We start from the raw sequence: 18,263 nt of genomic DNA on the forward strand, positions 1-18,263 counted from the left end.
AATGAGAAATGCGTGAGATGAGGCAGTTGAGATAAAATGAGAGGAATTGGATAGGAATTAAGCTTTAAGACAAAGTTGGCGATATGCCTTAAACATGCTTAATTTGATGACTAATAAAGACCAGGCAATCGCGAAAAAATGTCATTGCGCTCGCATTTTCATCCGCGTTTGGGATTCTTGGCCGAAGACAGCGGGAATAGCGACTGAAACCAGTAACGACTTGAACTCTAAATCTAAAAAGCGTTGCTGTGGAACGGCAGTTCTCGCAGTCACAAAAGGGTTTTACAACAGTGGCACCACAGAAGACCTTGCTATAAATGTGTGCAATATATCCAATACGTAACCATTCTCAGGCCTTGAAGAAATCAACTGCTTAATATACAGCATATACATATGCTGAAGAATACTAACTCGACCCAATCACCACAATACTCCTAGTCATCCTCTCAGTAAGCAAAGCGGAAATCAAGTCGCTTGTTTCCATCAATCTCTCGCTGTTCCTTGTCCGTCTGATATTCGAGCTTCTGCTCCGGTGTCATCTGTTCCCACTGTTCGATCTTCTTCTTGTTGAGGTGGATGAGCCAGAATCGCTGGGCGAGGAAGGCCACGACAGAGAGGCACAGGATCGAAATGAGCACCTTGTTACCGTTCTTGTAGTAAGGAGCATCCCATTTGCGGTAGATCTGGGAGCTTGTAACGCTTCCCCTGTTTTCTGTTAGTATTTGTTTGTTAAACGGACCAGGGTGGAACTCACATTTGAACGATGACGTTATATGTAGCTGCAGCAATGGCTCGCTTCTTAACATCAAAAGAGTTCTCGGATATCCAAGAAGAAACCAGAGGATGGAAGTAGGGATATCCAGAGATTAGAGTAATGATAGAGAATCGTCCCCATTCTCGGCCCTCATCAGGAAGAGTGAGAAGCGCTGTAAGAAGAGGAAGTGACCAGATCTCTCCGAACAGACAGTGGAACGTCCTCTCGTTAAAGTACTCAGAACTGTATGCCAGCGCAAGCATAGTGATGATCTGGAGTGCAGCGGAGGGTGCAGTGAGCAGGTTGCTAGCCAAGGTACTGAACTTTCCAACTCGTTTAAGTGTAAGAGTCAAATAAGCCTGAACAGGCGCGGCAGGAATGTAGGCAACGAGACCAATAAAGTAAAGACCCCAGAGCGAAGGGTCTGACCATGCGTTCTTGACATCCTGCCATGTAGCAGGCTCCTTCAGTGCCGTGAGACCCTTGGCAGGATCATCTCGAAGGATACGGTTGATCATGATGACCTCCTCACGTTCAGTATACCAAGACTTTCGCCAGATGAGAGACTTGGTGCCGGTAGGCGAAGTAGGAAGATAGGCCATGGAGACGAGACCAATGACCACGGTAAGAAGACCTTCAAGGAGGAGAAGCCAAAACCAACCGGGGTGGCCGTTGACGCCTCGCATCTCAATCAATCCAGCAGCAAGGAGAGCAGAGATGACACGGGCGATGTTGAGAGTTGACCAGAAAGCGGCGAGTCGAATAGACAGCTCCTTCGAGGTGTAGAAATATGTCGCCATGAGAATAACACCGGGGATGAAACCACCCTCAAAGGTGCCGATCAGAGCACGGGTAACGTAAAAAGCAGCTCGTCCAGTCATGAAGGCTTGGAAGGTTGAGACAAGACCCCAGCAGACCATGAGCGTGGGAAGAACATGCTTGAAGCCATATCGCTTGGTGAGGAATTGGACTGGGAATTCAGCCAGCAAGAAGCAAAGGACTTGGATGGTTGTTCCGTTGTTGTAATCGTCGGTGGTCAATCCGAGATCAGTCAAGAGGTCATCAGCGAGCGCGTTGGAGATGTTTCCTCGATCCAATTGCAGACCAAAGAACTATATCGTGTAAGTCAATTTCATCACCAATTGAGTAAAAATACATACCATAAGACACAACCAAGACAAAAGCTTGAGATCAGTCTTTCGTACAGCCCGTCTCTCCTCTTCAGGAGTCCATGTAGCCGAGGGATCCCACCGATGGCCGCCTTCGTAGTCGGCATGAGGCGGCAAAGCGTCTGACAATTGCTCTCGGCCAACTCCGACTTGCGTCTTGGTGATTTCCACCGACACGCGCTGAGCAACTGCCGAGCTCGTCTCGATATCCGGATTGCCCATGGTAAACAAAGAATCTCACTCAATGAGTTTTGGTAACTATTAAGAGGCTCAATTGAGGTGATCGTCGCTGAGGAATGATCCCAAAGCTTGGGTTCTCGGTCAGATATATAAGAGACATCTACAGTTTGACCATGGATATAGTTTATCGTCGGAGACTCTTTCGGTAGGTAGTATACACAATAGTCCCCTTGGTGGGTGGCTCGATCGCGCACGCCATAAGGACATGAAGCCAGATCTGGTAACACTCAATTCTCACAGTCAAGGGCCATGATCCGCCAAGGGTTCTCCAGGTGAGATGCAACAGGTGGATTAGGAACTCAGAGCATCATGCAGTGACCACCTGACAGGGCATTTGTAGAAATTACGGCCACAAGATTGGTCCAAACCCCTCGTTAGAGCTGGGGTAGATTCTCCGAGAAATTCTCCTCTCTCAAGCATGCCATCATTAGTCCCGATGTCGTCTTTGTGGGGGGAAATGATTCGGCATTGTACGTTTGGCCTGTAACGGTCTGAAGATTCCATTCTTGGTTAGACTCATTCCCGTCATGCTGGGCCCTTGTTATTTATCAATGGGTGGTTATCCTCCGAAAGAGTCTCCGGCTTGGATACAGCTTCACATAATTGTCACTGTTGGCCCTCGTTTTCTTATCAGTTGAGAAATATTGTTCAAACTCAAGCACATATTGCATCATGCCTTCTGCTGCGCCCGAGACCGTTTCTAGCAATATCGTCGGCGGAGATGTCCAAAGCCGTCCACGTCTATCAGAACCCTTGACTTACACGGGTAGTCTTGATGACATTCCTCAGCTTGACGTCACCCCGGTCATCGGTCGTGAGTACAATGGTCTTCAAATTCGAGACCTCTTGAAATGGGATGAGAGACACATCCGTGACCTTGCAGTCACTATTTCTCAGCGAGGTGTTGTCTTTCTGAAGAACCAGGATGTCACTCCTCAAGAGATGAAGGAATTTATGCTGCGGCTTACAGAGGTTGCTGGATGCCCTACTAGCTCAGGTCTGCATGTGCACCCTTTGACTGAAGAGGGTAGTGAGTTGGGTGATCAGATCAGTGTTATCTCAAGTGAGAAGCAGAAGAAGGGGGGTGGTTTGACACATCAGCTCAGCGATGTAAGCCGATATGCATCTGCTGGGTGGCACAGCGATATCACCTTTGAAAAGGTACCCTCAGACTATGCTATGCTCAAGATACACACTCTACCTAAGACAGGTGGTGATACGGTATGTCTTTGCCACTCAGAGGTTCAAACAACCCGTGTTGCTTGGTTCTGTTCTTCTCGGCCACCTACATCTTGCTAATTTGGAACAGCTTTGGGCATCCGGATATGAGGTCTACGATAGACTCTCAGACCCCATGAAGAAGTTCCTCGAAGGATTGACCGCGACTCACGATGCCAGCTTCTTCCACGACGAGGCACGACGCCTGGGCAACCCAATCCGCAAGGACATCCGTGGCTCTCCTCTAAATCAAGGCGAGAACCTCACATCTGTCCATCCTCTTATCCGAACAAACCCAGTCACAGGCTGGAAGTCAGTGTTTGTCAACAAGGGCTTCACCAAGCGCATTAATGGATTGTCAAAAGATGAGAGCGATACACTACTGGCGTACCTCTTCAACCTAGTGACACAGAACCACGATGCCCAGGTCCGGTACCGTTGGAGCAAGAATGATCTTGCGATTTGGGATAATAGATCAACTTTCCACTGCGCGACATATGACTATGAGGAAGCGAGAGCTGGAGATCGAGTTTGTAGTCTTGGCGAAGCGCCTTATCTTGATCTGAATAGCAAGAGTCGCAGGGAGGCACTCGGTATCTGATAATACCGGCTTATGTGTAAAATTGAACGAAGAATGTGTAATGTCACCACATAGTGTCGTCGTCTCTAGTGATAATAAGCGTATCATGACTGCTCTGTTAGTAGGCCTTGGGGTGGGTTAAAAGACATCCATGATAGTCTTGCAGAAATAAACTGCTATAGGTAGTTGAAGGGTCGGCCAAGTTTATACTGAACTGCAGTAAATTCAGGTAAACTCAACTAAGTCTTTTTGTCACTTGGGACTAAAGTCTTAAAGTTTTAGGTAAATGATGATGAAGAGGTCTAAGTTGAGACGAGAATTTGATGACTTGATCAATCTATTTTAGTGCTCGTTAGCGATTAATAGGCATGGCCCAAGCTTTTTTATCCAAGGGTGTGGTCCAGTCTGCACGAAATCTTCCGAATCACACTCAATGTGTTTCTTCGAGGGCAATTGCAACCCTGTTTCCATTTTCAGGGTGCAATGAGATTATTTTCGCTTTGCTGGTGACTATGAAGAATTCATTGATATCTTCAATGCGGCGGGCTCTTTGCCTGCCGTTCAGTGCTCCTACTCCTGCTCCCGCTGCTCCTCCAGGTCGTTCAGCGCTGACGAAGCCCGGAGGTTACGATGCCGACCTGCCGATGATCCGTCGCACCTTCCATTCAGGACCCCTCCCCCGCATCAGCTCAAGAGCTAGAGCCTCAACTTACGGGTCAGCTCCTTCTATAACAACACCATATCAACCTCTTCACCGCTCTCAATTACATTACTTTCTCTCCTCTACCTTTACCACAGCTTCTTCCTCTCGATCGGTTCTCACTCAACCTCTCCACAACTCAAAAGTCTCTTCTCTCGTCCCTCGTCAGCAGCAGCGTAACTGCTCTTGTCGACGAGCCATGTATCGCAACGGAAACGATGTCGCTAGCGCGAGTCTCGACATTCGTCGTGGACGCGAAGTGCTTCCCAAAAATGTCAAGCCTCTGCACTACGATCTCACCCTCGAGCCAAACTTCGAGACCTTCAAGTATGAAGGTACCGTCATTATCGACTTCGATGTCGTCGAAGATTCAACCTCTATTGCCCTGAACACGGTCGAAATTGATATCCACGAGACACTTGTTGAAGCCAATGGTGCCACTATTAGCTCCTCGCCTACCCTCGATTACAACAAGGATACCCAAACCACCACCGTTACCTTCGATAAGACGATTCCCGCTGGCCAAAAGGCGAGGTTGACTCAACGTTTCACCGGTACTCTCAACGATGACATGGCAGGTTTCTACAGGTCATCATACAAGGACGAAGATGGCAACACCAAATACCTTGCTACCACCCAGTTCGAGGCCACCGATGCTCGCCGCGCATTCCCTTGCCTGGACGAGCCAGCTCTGAAAGCGACATTCACCGTAACACTCATTGCTGACAAGGATCTGGTATGCTTGGGTAACATGGATGTCGCTTCTGAGAAAGAAGTCGACTCCAAGGTTACAGGCAAGAAGCGCAAGGCCATTACCTATAACAAGACTCCCATCATGTCTACCTACCTTCTGGCTTTCGTCATTGGTGACCTCAAGAACTACGAGACCAACAACTTTCGAGTCCCTATCCGAGTATGGTGTACTCCCGATCAAGACCTTGACCATGCCGTCTTTTCCGCCGAGCTAGCTGCTCGAACACTCGAGTTCTACGAGCAGCAATTTGGCAGCCAATATCCTCTTCCCAAGATGGACATGGTTGCTGTGCCTGACTTTGCTGCTGGAGCCATGGAGAACTGGGGTCTCATCACATATCGAGTCGTTGATCTTCTATTGGATGAAAAGACCAGCAGCGCCGTCACCAAGAAGCGCGTGGCCGAGGTCGTTCAACATGAACTGGCTCATCAATGGTTCGGCAACTTGGTCACAATGGACTTCTGGGATGGCCTGTGGCTCAAGGAAGGTTTTGCAACATGGATGTCTTGGTATTCTTCTAACGCCTTCTACCCCGAGTGGAGGATTTGGGAGGGTTATGTTACTGAGGATCTCCGATCTGCCCTCGGTCTCGACTCTCTGCGCAGCTCTCACCCTATTGAAGTGCCTGTCAAGCGTGCTGATGAGGTCAACCAAATCTTCGATGCTATCTCATATGAGAAGGGTTCTTGTGTCCTGCGCATGATCTCAAAATACTTGGGCGAGGACGTCTTTCTGAAGGGTATCCGAATCTACCTCGATAGACATGCATACAGCAACACTGAGACCACAGACCTTTGGGCCGCTCTCAGTGAGGCCAGTGGTAAGGATGTTGAGCGCGTTGCTGACATCTGGACCAAGAAGGTCGGTTACCCAGTCGTAGCAGTCACAGAAGACGAAGGCAAGGGCACAATCCATGTCAAGCAGAACCGGTTCCTTAGAACGGCCGATGTCAAGCCTGAGGAGGATGAAGTCCTTTACCCCGTCTTCCTCAACCTTCGAACTAAGGACGGTATCCAGGAAGATCTGGCACTCAACACACGTGAGGCCGACTTCAAGGTGCCTGACTTTGACTTCTACAAGATCAACTCTGGCCATTCTGGTATCTACCGTACATCTTATACTAGCGAGCGACTTCAAAAGCTTGGTCAAAACGCCAAGGCGGGTCTCTTGGGTGTTGAAGATAGGGCCGGAATGATTGCAGATGCCGGTGCCCTTGCCGCTGCTGGTTACCAGAAGACATCTGGCTTGCTGTCGCTCCTCCAAGAATTTGACTCCGAAGACGAGTTCATTGTCTGGGATGAGATCACTCTCCGTGTCGGATCTCTCCGTGATGCTTGGATCTTTGAAGATGATGATGTCAATGAGGCTCTCAAGACTTTCCAGAGGGATCTGGTCAGCAAGAAGGCTAACGAGATCGGTTGGGATATTTCTGACAAGGATGACTTCACTGCCCAAAGAATGAAGGCCCTTATGTTCGGCAAGGCCGCCATTGTCGAGGACGAGCCTACCAAGAAGGCCGCTTTCGACTTGTTCGAGAAGTTCATCAATGGTGATCGAGATGCCGTACAGCCCAACTTGCGACCTAGTGTTTTCGCTGTTGTGGTTACATATGGAGGCGAGAAGGAGTATAATGATATTTTGAAAGAATATGAGACTGCCAAGCAAAGCAGTGAGCGAAACACTGCTCTCCGGTCACTTGGTTTTGCAAAGGATGCTGCTCTTATCAAGCGAACTCTGGAGTACACTCTGAGCGATAATGTCAAGACCCAGGATATCTACATGCCTCTCAGCGGTCTCCGCGCTCACAAGGAGGGTATCTTGGCTCTTTGGGGATGGGTCAAGGACAACTGGGACGTTCTCACCAAGCGACTCCCACCTGGCATGTCACTCCTTGGCGATATGGTCGCCATTTCTACAAGCTCTCTCACACAGAAGGACCAGATTTCCGATGTGAAGACTTTCTTTGAGCAGAAGGGCACCAAGGGATTCGACCTTGAGCTGGCCCAGAGTCTTGATTCTATGACCGCCAAGCAAAACTGGCTCGCAAGGGATAAGGAGGATGTCAAGGAGTGGCTACGCAAGAATAAATACCTGTAAATTAGTTGCATAAAGAATGAGACAAGATGCTCAAGCATGGTTGCACCTGCATGAATGAGCAAGTTCAAATAAGTAACCATCTTTACGACTTTTATGCTATATGCTTGTGCTACGCTGATACATGGTCTTTCCTCATGTAGGAATGCTGAAGAGGCGCTGCAGAAAGTGCTTCAAAATCGTTTCTATGCAATGATAGAAGTTGAGGATGTTGGCTGTGTGCGTAGTTATCTCGAGAAAGGTATAGTTGGTCAGCACCGCATCACATTAATAGCAACAGTGATGCAAGATTTCTTTGTTCGTCTATTATACATGTACAGATATACAGTCATACATCACCTCTGTTCATACAACTCACATGAACTTTTAAGCCTTACCAGTCAGCCAATCCCTTTCCTTATTCTTCCCATATTTCCCTGTGCCAGTAACAGGCAGATCTCGCTTTTGCAACTCCTCCTCAATAATCTTCCAGCGACCAACAGCAACCTCACGGTCAATAGGTGTGACTCTCCTGTTGTGCACCTTGACGTTAGGAAGTGCGAACAGGGCCTTCTGATCCTCAAGAACCTCGGCGAGCTTCTTGCCCCGCTTGGCGAATGTTAGGGCTACAGTGATGAGCTCTTGTGGTGTGCGGGCGGCGGCGACCTTGACGTCGGGAATGAAATGGCCTGTGAGTTGGTAGATACGCTTGCGGATCTGCATATTGTCAGTACAAATCACATCTGGGAAGAGGTGGGACGCATACAGCAAACTTGAGGTGGTCATCGTCAAGAGTGGCGGTCTTCCATGAGGGGTCCAGAGCATTAACCATCTGCTGAGCCTCCTCAGGAGAAATCTCAACCTTTTCCTCAACCTCTCCGGGCCTGACATTCTTCAACTTCTCAGTGACAACACTCCAATGAGTGCTGAGAAGAGGCTTTCCATCCTTAAATCGAATTCCCACAGACAATGTTCGGTCCAGGTGGGCCCTGTCACCAAAAGGCCACTTCTTTACCGCGTATTCCTCAAGAAGTCCTCGCTGCTGGTATGAAAGTGACTCGACCAGAGCTTGACGTACGTAAATCTCCATAACTGCTTGATCCTCTACTCGGTTTGCGCTGCCGAAGCCTTGGAATTCGCTCTCCTCACCCCAGTGACCTGGTTGGTCCCACCATGTCTTGACAGGTGAAATCTCCCCCAGATCATCAATTGAAGTCGCGGGTGTATATTCAGTGTCAACAGACTCGACTTCCTTCTCGGTCATGGCTTCGGAATGGCTTGGAGGTAGCACGAGACGAGTGGTGCGCACAGGGTAGGGTCTGCGGTCGACATTTGACAGGTCCAAGGCCTCCTCTGGCAAGTTTGATGCCTGTTCTGGTTCCACTCTCTCTTGATAAGGATCATCGCCTCCAGGAGCTTCACCCTTCCACAGCTTACCTCGGAGCCATTCGGCCTTGCGACCAGCTGCGTGGACGGGGGTTGTTGAGAAGGCGACGCGGGCAACGAAGGGGACTCGGTTGACGGGGACGACTGTCGATGGAAGAGAGGCTAGAGCCCCTACCCGCGGTATTCGAGGCATTTTGACGTGACGAATCGGCGGACTGAGAGAAAGCCGAAAGAAGTCGTGATGATGGGACGGTTAGAGACCGACTTCAATATGGAACTTTTTACAGCGTGGTTCTATTGGCCAATGGGAGTTTACGAGGCTGAAGTGGATACTCTGATTTGGCCCACTTGTTGTCAACTATCGATAGCCTCAAGTGATTGACGTGCGACCTCCATGATCGATAAGACATTATCTACAGCCCAAATTAGCCGTAATGGCACGAATATCTCTGTTTATCCTCCTGCTAGGAGCTTTGGTCTCGCTTGCCGCAGCGTGTTAGTATAACGGGTATCTACACTGAACAGAGCTGACACATTCCAGCCGCGCCAACCTTCTGTAAATGCACATGCTTTAAGAACAGCACCATTATCCCTCTCGGGCCCAAAGGCGAAACATCCTCATCCCAGCTTCGTCGCGCCGTTCTCGATTTCTCGACTCCTCATCTCGAGCCACGCTCGAAATCGAAATCATGCTCCGAATGTACCAAGGCCTTTTGTCTCAAACAGGGCATTGACTTCTGCAAGGACGCGACAGAAGAGGACGTCACGACTATGTGCTTTCAACGTGACAGCAACAAAGACAAGATCATAGTATGGGCTTTCATTATTGGTACTGTTGGATTGTTGGGCTGGGCTGCGTTCAAGAAGGTTGTGGCGTTGCGCCAGGGGCCTACGTTTGGAAGACAGGGCAGCAATTATGCTCCCATGCAAGGGAACTTCCGATGAGATGATAATGATATGGCATCGTACTCATCTGTGTTTGGATAGGTGTGGTATCTGTGGCTCCGTCACTTGATAGAGGAGTCTGGCGTCCTTGGGTTATCTGAAGTTTACAGGAGGTCAGTTGACCCCTTGAGCAATGTTCGGAATATTCATGAGTGTATATGATAAAAAGATCAGGCATTGTGCCAATTTCCATGCAACCTATGTGCGCCGACTTTTCCATCACCTGACCTTTCTACCTAGGTCTATTCATTAACTCCCAAAACAACACAGCATTTTTAACTAAATCCTCGTATTCCACTCCTTCTACTCCACAGGTGCAACCTTCTAAGAGCGGTTGACCTTGCGGCGAGTGCGGACAGCATCAGCCAAGTCCTCGAGCACAACGGCTGTGTCCTCCCAGTTGATGCAAGCATCAGTGATGCTGACACCACGCTGGAGAGCAGCAGGACCCTCAGCGGGAACCTTTTGGTTACCCTCGCCAATGTTGGACTCGATCATGACACCAATGATGGCCTTCTCACCCTCACGAAGTTGTTCACCAACAACCTTGGCAACCTTGGGCTGGTTCTTGTGGTTCTTGGAAGAGTTACCTGACGCATGTTAGTATTTCAAACTCGATTGGTATAGTTCGGAAACATACCGTGGGAGCAATCAATCATGATAGCCTCCTTCTGCTTCTTGTCCTGAAGGACCTTCTTAGCAGCCTGGACGCTCTCCTTGTCGAAGTTTGTGCCCTTGGTTCCACCACGGAGAATAACAAAGCAGTGCTCGTTACCCTTGGTGCGGGTAATAGCAGCAAGGCCCTGCTTTGTGACACCCATGAAGTGGTGCTGAGCAGCCTCGAGTCCAGACACTCAACGAGCGAGTCGCGGGAAATGCGGGGTATGAACTTTGGGGAATGGGCTGGGGAAGCACAGAATCAGACTTTTTGGCATCGGTTGGCTCAAGGGACTAGGGAAGAGGCGAAACCAATGGCACCAACGGAGATACAGTCGGCAAGGAACTGAGGAGAAATGGTATCGAGCATCTCGGTAGCAATAGGCAGACCCTTGCTGGTCAAGTCAACGAACAGCTGACGAGAAACGCGGAGACCCTTGTTAATCTTGAAGGAGTTGTCGATATCGGGATCGTTGATGAGACCCTTCCAGCCAACGGTTGTTCGGGGCTTCTCGAGGTAGGCGCGCATCACGATGCAGAGATCGTCGGAGAGCTTGTCAGAGAGCTCCTTGAGTCTGGAAGCGTATTCCTGAGCGGCGGCAGGGTCGTGAATGGAGCAGGGACCGACAACGACGAGGAGTCTGTCGCTCTGGCCAAGGACAATGTCGGCAGCATCTTGACGGCCCTTGACAACGGTGTTTGTGGCCTTCTCGGGTAGAGGGATCTCGGAGGTGAGAAGAGCAGGAGGGATCAGAGGATCCTGTCCGAGGACTGGTTCGAGTTAGCTGCGATTCTCGGTGCGTTACGAATACAGCGCGGGGGGTTTGTTGCAATCCAGAATGCTGTGAGAGCCAATTGCAGAAAAGAAGCTCCCTGTGTCGCCTCCGAGGTACTGAAGCATTGCGCCGCAAAGAGGGCTGCCACAGGGCGCATCATGACTTCTCGGGGCCCAATTGCAGCGCAATTTCAAAAGAACAACAATCTTTATGGGAAAAACTAACCTCTGGTGTCATCGGCAGCGATAGTGACCATTTCTACGGCTGAAGGCATTGTGAATATGTGAGCTGTTGATCTTCTCCAAAGTTGAAATTTTGATATGGAGGGGCACAATTTGATCTACCTTTGGCGGGAAGAGTTATAGTATTTCAGTGAAGCTCGACGGAGTAGGCGACCGAGGTGAGTCAAAAGAAACTTCAATACGAGCGCCACGAGACTGAAGACGGTGATGTGCGTTGAAAAGGTAGAGGGAAAGTATATGAAATCGAGAGAGAGGTTGTAGACACAATTTTTAGCTTGGCTCAGGGTGACTCTTCTCGCACCACTCGCTCACTACCACACCGGAGGACCTTCGGAGGGTACCCCACCGAGGGGTTGTGTTTTTTGCAGGGAGTTACATGCGAAATACATTGGCCAACTACGTCAGGGTTCTAGAATCTTTGAAATTATCAATGGTCTAAGCTCAATTGGCTCCGGTCTGGGTCCGTGGTAGAGCTCAACATCTCGGTGAGGCCTGGCCAGTAAATACTGAACATTAGACATGTGCGTTTATCTCAGAGCCAGCGACTCATCACATGTCCTTTAAACAAAGCTCAAATAGCAGACCGCCTATGCTGGAGGCTTCTGTATGCAAGAAACGCGCGATACCTTTTACCGCCGCGTTCGCTTCCCTTTCAGCTCGTGGGTGCAACCTCCGCAGTTTTGTGAGAGGCCATCATGCACCATGGTTCACTGTCGTATTGCATTAGCTCTCGACGAGTTGGTGCGGTAAGACAGAGCAAACAATAAACATAAATATTCGAATATCGCAAGTCCTCTCTGAGACGATCATGTCTCCCTTGGCCATTGAGTATCCACGATCCTGTCTCCCAGACTCCTATTCCCCCTCGTGTTCATTCATGACAATAATGTTCGGGCCTACGGAGTGTAATAATTTCGATCCGGGGTTCAAGGGTCTCGTCCCAAGAAACTAGGCGTCCAATAGCATCGTCGACTTCTCCCTACCAATAGACGCGTCTCGGAAAACAACGTGAATCAACATACGATAATCAACTGTAACCCTTTTGAAATAATATGAACTTCATTTAAGAGATAATTGCATCTCGGAAAAACGGGACTAGGGATGAGTTTTCGGTGACGTCGGTATGTGAAAATATTGTGACACAGTCTGCTGGTATCGTGGCTGTTTGCAAATCTCCCCACGTTAGAAGTATGTATGTTCATCATGGTAACACGAGGAATGCGTGTCGCCGAGAAAAGGAGGGCAACAAACCGCCCAACGATTATTCAACGATTTATCGTAATTCATGCAATCGAGGATGTGATACTTCTTAAGAAGAAATAGTTCGTATCACATCCCAGATAGTTATCGACGATCGAGTTTTCGTACAACTCACAAGATGCTACCCTACATCGACTCGGATGAGCCAGTGGCCGAGCAATGGATCGACAAACTGCAGAAGCTGTCTCAGACATCCCCAAGCCAAATAGAGACCCGTTTCTGACACCTCAGAAGAACACGCACTCACTGAGACTCAAGCCGAGTAAGCGAAACATAGCTGAAACCAAGACACACAGAGTTCCGTTGCCAACATGTCAACTCTCACAACTCTCGTCAAACATGGTGAACCGCGTTGCGTCTGAGAGCCTCGCATCGCCTCCGGGAGCGGATCTGTTGGTCCGTGAGACCCTTGTTGCTAGTCCAGGCTGTCCACTCAGCCCTCCTCTTTACTTTTCTCGTGTAACTAACTCGTGAACATGAGTGAGCATGAGCATGAGCATGACAAGCCTCAATCATTCAGGGATCGTGCCGATTAAGTCATCGGTTTCTTCAAGGGATCGCTCGGATTCTCGGCGACCCCACGACTAATACGACTTTGGCGAGTAGCATGAGGCATTGGAATCAGATCGTCTGGTCTGTTGCAAGGTGCGCCGTGGCGTTGGTACAAACTTTGGCTTCCCATCCATTTCTTGCACTTTCATCCACAGAACCAACCAACCAACCCCTTTTCCTTCTTGACAATCATTACAATTCAATTCCATTCACTATCTTCGTTTGTTGAGCTTCTAGTTAAGCTGCAGTAGACTTTACTGACGTGTATTTCTTTTATTCAATTAACCAATTCGTCAATTGCTGTGCAAATCATCTTCAATCACCTCTTTTTATCCTTTGTTTACTTTCATCCCATGTTCTTATCACCAACGGCCTCGCCCTTCACCAACGCCCGAGTATAACCCCCCCAAGCCATAGCCAAGACATTATAGATCAACTTATTTCCCCGCTCCTTCCAATTGTCTCACTTATTTTCTGATATTCACTTCCTTATACCCTCTTTTGATTTGCTGTTGGTCCTCTTTTTCAAGTAACAGTCAGCCCCAGCCAGCCTCAAAACCAATTCCCAGCCTCCGCCCACCGGCTTTACTGTTGCGTTCCAAGCTTCGCTCCCCACCCTCAAAGGCTATCTATTATAGGCTACCACACGCTGCCTACAGAGCCCAGCCGATCCACACTAGTCCGTGGCTTCCTTCGCCGACGACAGGCCGCCACTTCCCTCGTGAACTGGATGCTCACTAACAACTTGCCCACGCCAACCAAACTCTCTTCAACTCTCTACGGCCCAACCTCTTGCTCTTTACCTTGGCTTTGTCATTGACGTTATCGCATCGCATCGCATTCATATTTGTCGGCAGCATCACCGCCGACTCGTCACTTTTGCTTTATCTCGTATTATCACGTTACTAAACTACATCACTCGCCTTGCATCGGATACCCCAGCGGTGCTAGTACTACTGTAACTACTACCCTCCAAGGAACCTTTGTCCGTCGACATTACAGAGCCGTATCCACCTGTGTTAATACCCAGGGTCCGACAGCAAAGTCAACATCGTTTGTTCCAGCTTGTCGGATTTGTTCAGTATTTTCTGACCACAACTACTTTTTCACCAAACCAGTAAACAGCCAGTGATAAAATGTTTGCCGTTCAGCATGCTGGTTTCGATCAGCGGAAGCGAGTCCGTGAAGAGGAAGAACTCGCGAATGCTAACGGCATGAGCTTCAGCGAGCACCGCAACGTAAGTTTCCTGCAATCGCAGCCACGAGGGCGTTTTCACATGATGTCGAATACTAAAGATGTGGCAGAAACGTATCCAGTGCCTTCCACTCCGTGCATATCCTAGAACGACGCAACAATGGCAATCTGATGCGCCCATGCCAGCCCCGAGCTTCGCCCCCCACGATCATCTTCAGCCAGAAATTCGACAATGGTCATCGTCGACGAACATGACATCACAGTCTCATGGAGACACCGACATGGATATGATGCAGACATATCAACCCCAACATCACGAACAGGGCCGACTTGGGGTGATGCACCAAGAATCTGACAACGCAAACGGGCGCCTGCCCACGCCTATTCAGCCTAGCTTTGCTGCACAGGTTCGAGGTCAGCAGGCTGTGACAACTCCTAACGGTGTTGCAAACCTAGGTCACCAAAACACCGGCTTTGGTGATGATCAGAGTGTCCCTCGCACAATGGCCGGAGGATGGCAAGCCATCCAGAATGAACGACGTCTTCCCTCACCCATTTCCGAAGGTGATGATTCCATGGCCTGCCAACCCATCACCCCTACCGGTATGCAATTTGATGCCAGTGCCCATGGTTTTGTCACCCCCGGTATGGAACATCCCAATGTGACTGTTGAGCCTTCACCCCCCCATGATGTGGAACATCCTATGATGGATGTGGAATCCCACTGCTCGGGCAATTCAGTTGATGGTGATGGTGATCCAACAACGCCTTCTCCTAGGAGAGGCCATATTCGCAGCCGACACACCGTCAACAACTGGACCTGGCAACCCGGCATGAAGAAGAGCTTTAGCATAGGATATCGAGCAGACTGCGAAAAGTGCCGCTTAAAGGTTCCAGGACACTTCAACCACATCATTGTTTCTTAGGGAAAAGAGAAGATTATCCTAGATCCTGACGAACAACCCTCACTATAGGACAGTGGCGTGAGGCCGCTTGATTGGAGAAAGAAACGACAGAGGCGCAAACTTGCTTTTAGTGATTTTGTTTCGGGGAAAATTGCTTCCATCGGCGAAAGGGAAAATCGTAGTCCTACGCCTTTTGCAACCTTGTGAGGAGATGCAAACGCTTTGATAGCTCAGACTATCACAGACGGCCATAATTCAGGCATGACCGGGCCTTTGAAGAGACGGACTGGAGTCTGCCAGTTCAAGACAATATTTGATTTTTTTTTCCTTTTTTTTTCCTTTTTTTTTTTTTTTTTCCTTTTCTTTTTCATTTTTCATTTTGTTTACTTGGCGTTATAGGCAATGGCAAGCGGGCGGGTATGGATAGCATTTGGTCATTACGGGTATACATTGACCACCCTGTAAATAGGGAATCAGAAGTTAGCGATACGATCTTGAGATCGTCAGGTATGCATGGCAATACCAGAATAGCGATAATGTCAATTTAAGTAATGGAGACATTCGCAGCTCATCATCTCACCCAACTTGAAGAATCAGTGGCGCTTATTTGATCGCTTGGTATTGAATAGATGTGGTAAGTAGACTTGTTCCCTGATGGTACATACAAGATGGTCCCCCGACGCCGTCTAATGCACTGCCAATCTACACATATGATACACTCCTTTTGGTCCCACCACGTACACTCCGCTTTGTTTTCCTTCATGTTGCCATCCGTTCCTCTTTCCAATTAGATTTTTTATACACATCACCAGAACTTCCACCAAGACTTGCTAGGAATTGAGCCTGCAGGCGGCTCAACACCTAGCCTGTCTAGGGGGCCTCCATTTTGTTGACGCTCCCGCTCTGCTGCCATCGCCTCCTCCAACCTCACCTTGACAGCTCCCGACTCGACTGACTGTGTCTGATAATCCTGGAGGCCTTGTGTTGACTCCTCCTTCTTCTCTCCGCCGCCTAGCACACCAGAGAAAATCCCTAGTACACCCTTCCCACTTGATGGCTTTGTAACATTCTCCTCTGTGTTTTCTTTAAATGTGGGCTTGATGTGTTCTTCAAAATGTGTGCGGTGTGAAGGTGCCTCGAGCAAAGGTGGTAGCTTCTCGCCTCTTGCCTCGGCAGCTTGGTTGGCTTCCTCGACGAGAAGGATCTGTTCCTCTGTAGCTCCGCCCTTGATGTAGGCGAGACGTGCCATAGCAAGCTCATCGGCTTCAAGTAGCTTCTGGGCCTCGACCCATTCGGCTCGGCGGGCTCGGTTGTAACGAATCATATCCCAGACAGAGTATCCGGAGACAACAGCTGCAACAACTAGAATGCTTGTCAGCTGGCGATTGCAGTCGAATGTTTCGTTCAGTCGTTCGTACCTGTGAACACCACAATGCTTCCCACCGTCCAACGATGCGCTACATCGAAGATTCTCCTCGAAGCATCGATAAACTTATCCGTCTTGCTAATGCTGGCATGCTGAGCAGCAAGATGAGCCTGTCGCAGTCTCCTCACTCGCTGCTCGGGTGTTTCGCCTGGGATGCGTGGTGTTCTCTGCGCGGCCTTCGATGTTGCGTGGGGGATTGTGGACGTAAATCGTGTTGCGTCCTTTACGCTCCGGGGACCCATCCTGGAAGCCATTGTCTCTGTGTGAGGAAGGGTTTATTCTGCGGAGAATAATTACCAGGGCGAGGTGATCGAATGGATTGGCCGTTGACAGGAAGGATGGAAAGTGGTGTCATGAGATTTTTCGAACTGCTGCGAGAAGGAATTGTGGGAATGTGATTGGTGCGGAATAGCTTCGGGTGAGAGGATGGTGGGCTGTGAAGATGGAGATATTGGAAGATGATGTCGACTACCTGAGAACCTGGGTCCCAAGCGCCAAAAACACTTGGGTAAATTTAGCACAAACCCAGGAGACCCTTTGACGATTTCATTTTGGCATCTGATGCTGACAACGAAGTTTTTTGCTACTGTAGAATGGATATATTTCGATGAAGCCATCAAGATGCTCGTCAATGGATCTGGTATTTGCAGTCACCACGGCAGTATGTTTGGCAAATCTCGAGTAAACAGGCAAATGCGCGATGTCCCTTTTGTCAAGTACTCACGTCCACGCAATGCCATGCTGTAACCAAGTACATGAGTTGAGGAGTATCTGATCATCAGCATATCAATTCACAGGCTACGGCGAGTGTGAGCGTGAGGTAAAGGATGAGAGCCGTTATTGCGCTTCTACAACCGGATCGAATCATGAGCTGCGGAACTTCGCAAATAGACTTGGGCGCCAGGACTTTACGTCTGCCTCAATCACACAGCAACGCAGGATCAGAGCAATCGAGAAGTACCTGTCTAACCTCAGCATCACGACACATCACACAAGACTCTTCTTCATGAGATAGCATCAAGCCATCAGCACAATGAAAAGTGGGTTTAAATCAAAAATTCCGCCGACTATGGCCCCGAAGGACAATAGAGCAAAGAGTGACTCCGCGATGTGCAATGCAGGCCCTCCATGCTGAGGAAGCCAATTCTTGAGCTGGCTTCCTCTCAACAAGGTAAGTATGAAGAAGAAAAGAAAAACGGAACAAGAGGAGGGAGGGGGAGCCGCTTTTTATAGGCAGATGGAGAAGGGATTGATGCCTTGATGCTGAGGCGTTCGGTGCCTGGGAAATTGCAGGCAGGAGGAAGCAGGGCAGGGGCCACTCTCTGTGGATGCTTGAAATTGTGCAACGCCCCCGGCACCTGTGTGCACCTGCCAAAACAAAATTAAGTTGAGATTTTATGAAATTATTTTCTGAGCGATTGTGTTTCCGCC

The 18,263-nt window shown here is 49.2% G+C and overlaps 8 protein-coding genes across 9 annotated transcripts; 4 read left to right on the top strand and 4 right to left on the bottom strand.

Annotated features, from left to right (window-relative positions):
• Positions 1-121: 121 nt before the first annotated feature.
• Positions 122-2,690, bottom strand: FOXG_03482 (uncharacterized protein). The gene is made up of 3 exons (XM_018381229.1): positions 1,915-2,690; positions 755-1,866; positions 122-705 (listed from the first exon to the last, which is right to left on the bottom strand). Exons 1-3 carry the CDS (start codon positions 2,143-2,145, stop codon positions 447-449), a joined length of 1,602 nt encoding a protein of 533 aa, XP_018237668.1. The 5' UTR covers positions 2,146-2,690; the 3' UTR covers positions 122-446.
• A 37-nt stretch (positions 2,691-2,727) lies between these two features.
• Positions 2,728-4,211, top strand: FOXG_03483 (uncharacterized protein). The gene is made up of 2 exons (XM_018381230.1): positions 2,728-3,384; positions 3,473-4,211. The coding sequence occupies exons 1-2, from the start codon at positions 2,836-2,838 to the stop codon at positions 3,980-3,982; spliced, it is 1,059 nt and encodes a 352-aa protein (XP_018237669.1). The 5' UTR covers positions 2,728-2,835; the 3' UTR covers positions 3,983-4,211.
• A 153-nt stretch (positions 4,212-4,364) lies between these two features.
• FOXG_03484 (aminopeptidase) lies at positions 4,365-7,634 on the top strand. Its single transcript, XM_018381231.1, has one exon. It carries the CDS (start codon positions 4,474-4,476, stop codon positions 7,510-7,512), a length of 3,039 nt encoding a protein of 1,012 aa, XP_018237670.1. The 5' UTR covers positions 4,365-4,473; the 3' UTR covers positions 7,513-7,634.
• A 94-nt stretch (positions 7,635-7,728) lies between these two features.
• FOXG_03485 (uncharacterized protein) lies at positions 7,729-9,166 on the bottom strand. 2 transcript variants are annotated; one of them, XM_018381233.1, is made up of 3 exons: positions 8,926-9,152; positions 8,255-8,871; positions 7,759-8,205 (listed from the first exon to the last, which is right to left on the bottom strand). In XM_018381233.1, the coding sequence occupies exons 1-3, from the start codon at positions 9,065-9,067 to the stop codon at positions 7,876-7,878; spliced, it is 1,089 nt and encodes a 362-aa protein (XP_018237672.1). In that variant the 5' UTR covers positions 9,068-9,152; the 3' UTR covers positions 7,759-7,875. The 2 variants fall into 2 exon arrangements, with proteins under 2 accessions (XP_018237671.1, XP_018237672.1); XM_018381232.1 differs by having other exon boundaries at positions 7,729-8,205; positions 8,255-9,166.
• Positions 9,167-9,193: 27 nt separating this feature from the next.
• FOXG_03486 (uncharacterized protein) lies at positions 9,194-10,393 on the top strand. The gene is made up of 2 exons (XM_018381234.1): positions 9,194-9,369; positions 9,416-10,393. The coding sequence occupies exons 1-2, from the start codon at positions 9,309-9,311 to the stop codon at positions 9,817-9,819; spliced, it is 465 nt and encodes a 154-aa protein (XP_018237673.1). The 5' UTR covers positions 9,194-9,308; the 3' UTR covers positions 9,820-10,393.
• On the bottom strand, positions 10,144-11,526 carry FOXG_03487 (uncharacterized protein; the record flags this gene model as incomplete). Its single annotated transcript, XM_018381235.1, has 4 exons — positions 10,144-10,409; positions 10,460-10,622; positions 10,772-11,247; positions 11,478-11,526. 4 exons carry the CDS (start codon positions 11,524-11,526, stop codon positions 10,144-10,146), a joined length of 954 nt encoding a protein of 317 aa, XP_018237674.1.
• A 1,050-nt stretch (positions 11,527-12,576) lies between these two features.
• Positions 12,577-16,040, top strand: FOXG_03488 (uncharacterized protein). The gene is made up of 2 exons (XM_018381236.1): positions 12,577-14,544; positions 14,612-16,040. Exons 1-2 carry the CDS (start codon positions 14,443-14,445, stop codon positions 15,425-15,427), a joined length of 918 nt encoding a protein of 305 aa, XP_018237675.1. The 5' UTR covers positions 12,577-14,442; the 3' UTR covers positions 15,428-16,040.
• FOXG_03489 (uncharacterized protein) lies at positions 14,721-17,998 on the bottom strand. The gene is made up of 2 exons (XM_018381237.1): positions 16,825-17,998; positions 14,721-16,768 (listed from the first exon to the last, which is right to left on the bottom strand). The coding sequence occupies exons 1-2, from the start codon at positions 17,084-17,086 to the stop codon at positions 16,212-16,214; spliced, it is 819 nt and encodes a 272-aa protein (XP_018237676.1). The 5' UTR covers positions 17,087-17,998; the 3' UTR covers positions 14,721-16,211.
• Between the last annotated feature and the right edge of the window lie 265 nt (positions 17,999-18,263).

Source organism: Fusarium oxysporum, chromosome 8 (genome assembly GCF_000149955.1).
Source record: "Fusarium oxysporum f. sp. lycopersici 4287 chromosome 8, whole genome shotgun sequence".
NCBI lineage: Eukaryota > Fungi > Ascomycota > Sordariomycetes > Hypocreales > Nectriaceae > Fusarium > Fusarium oxysporum.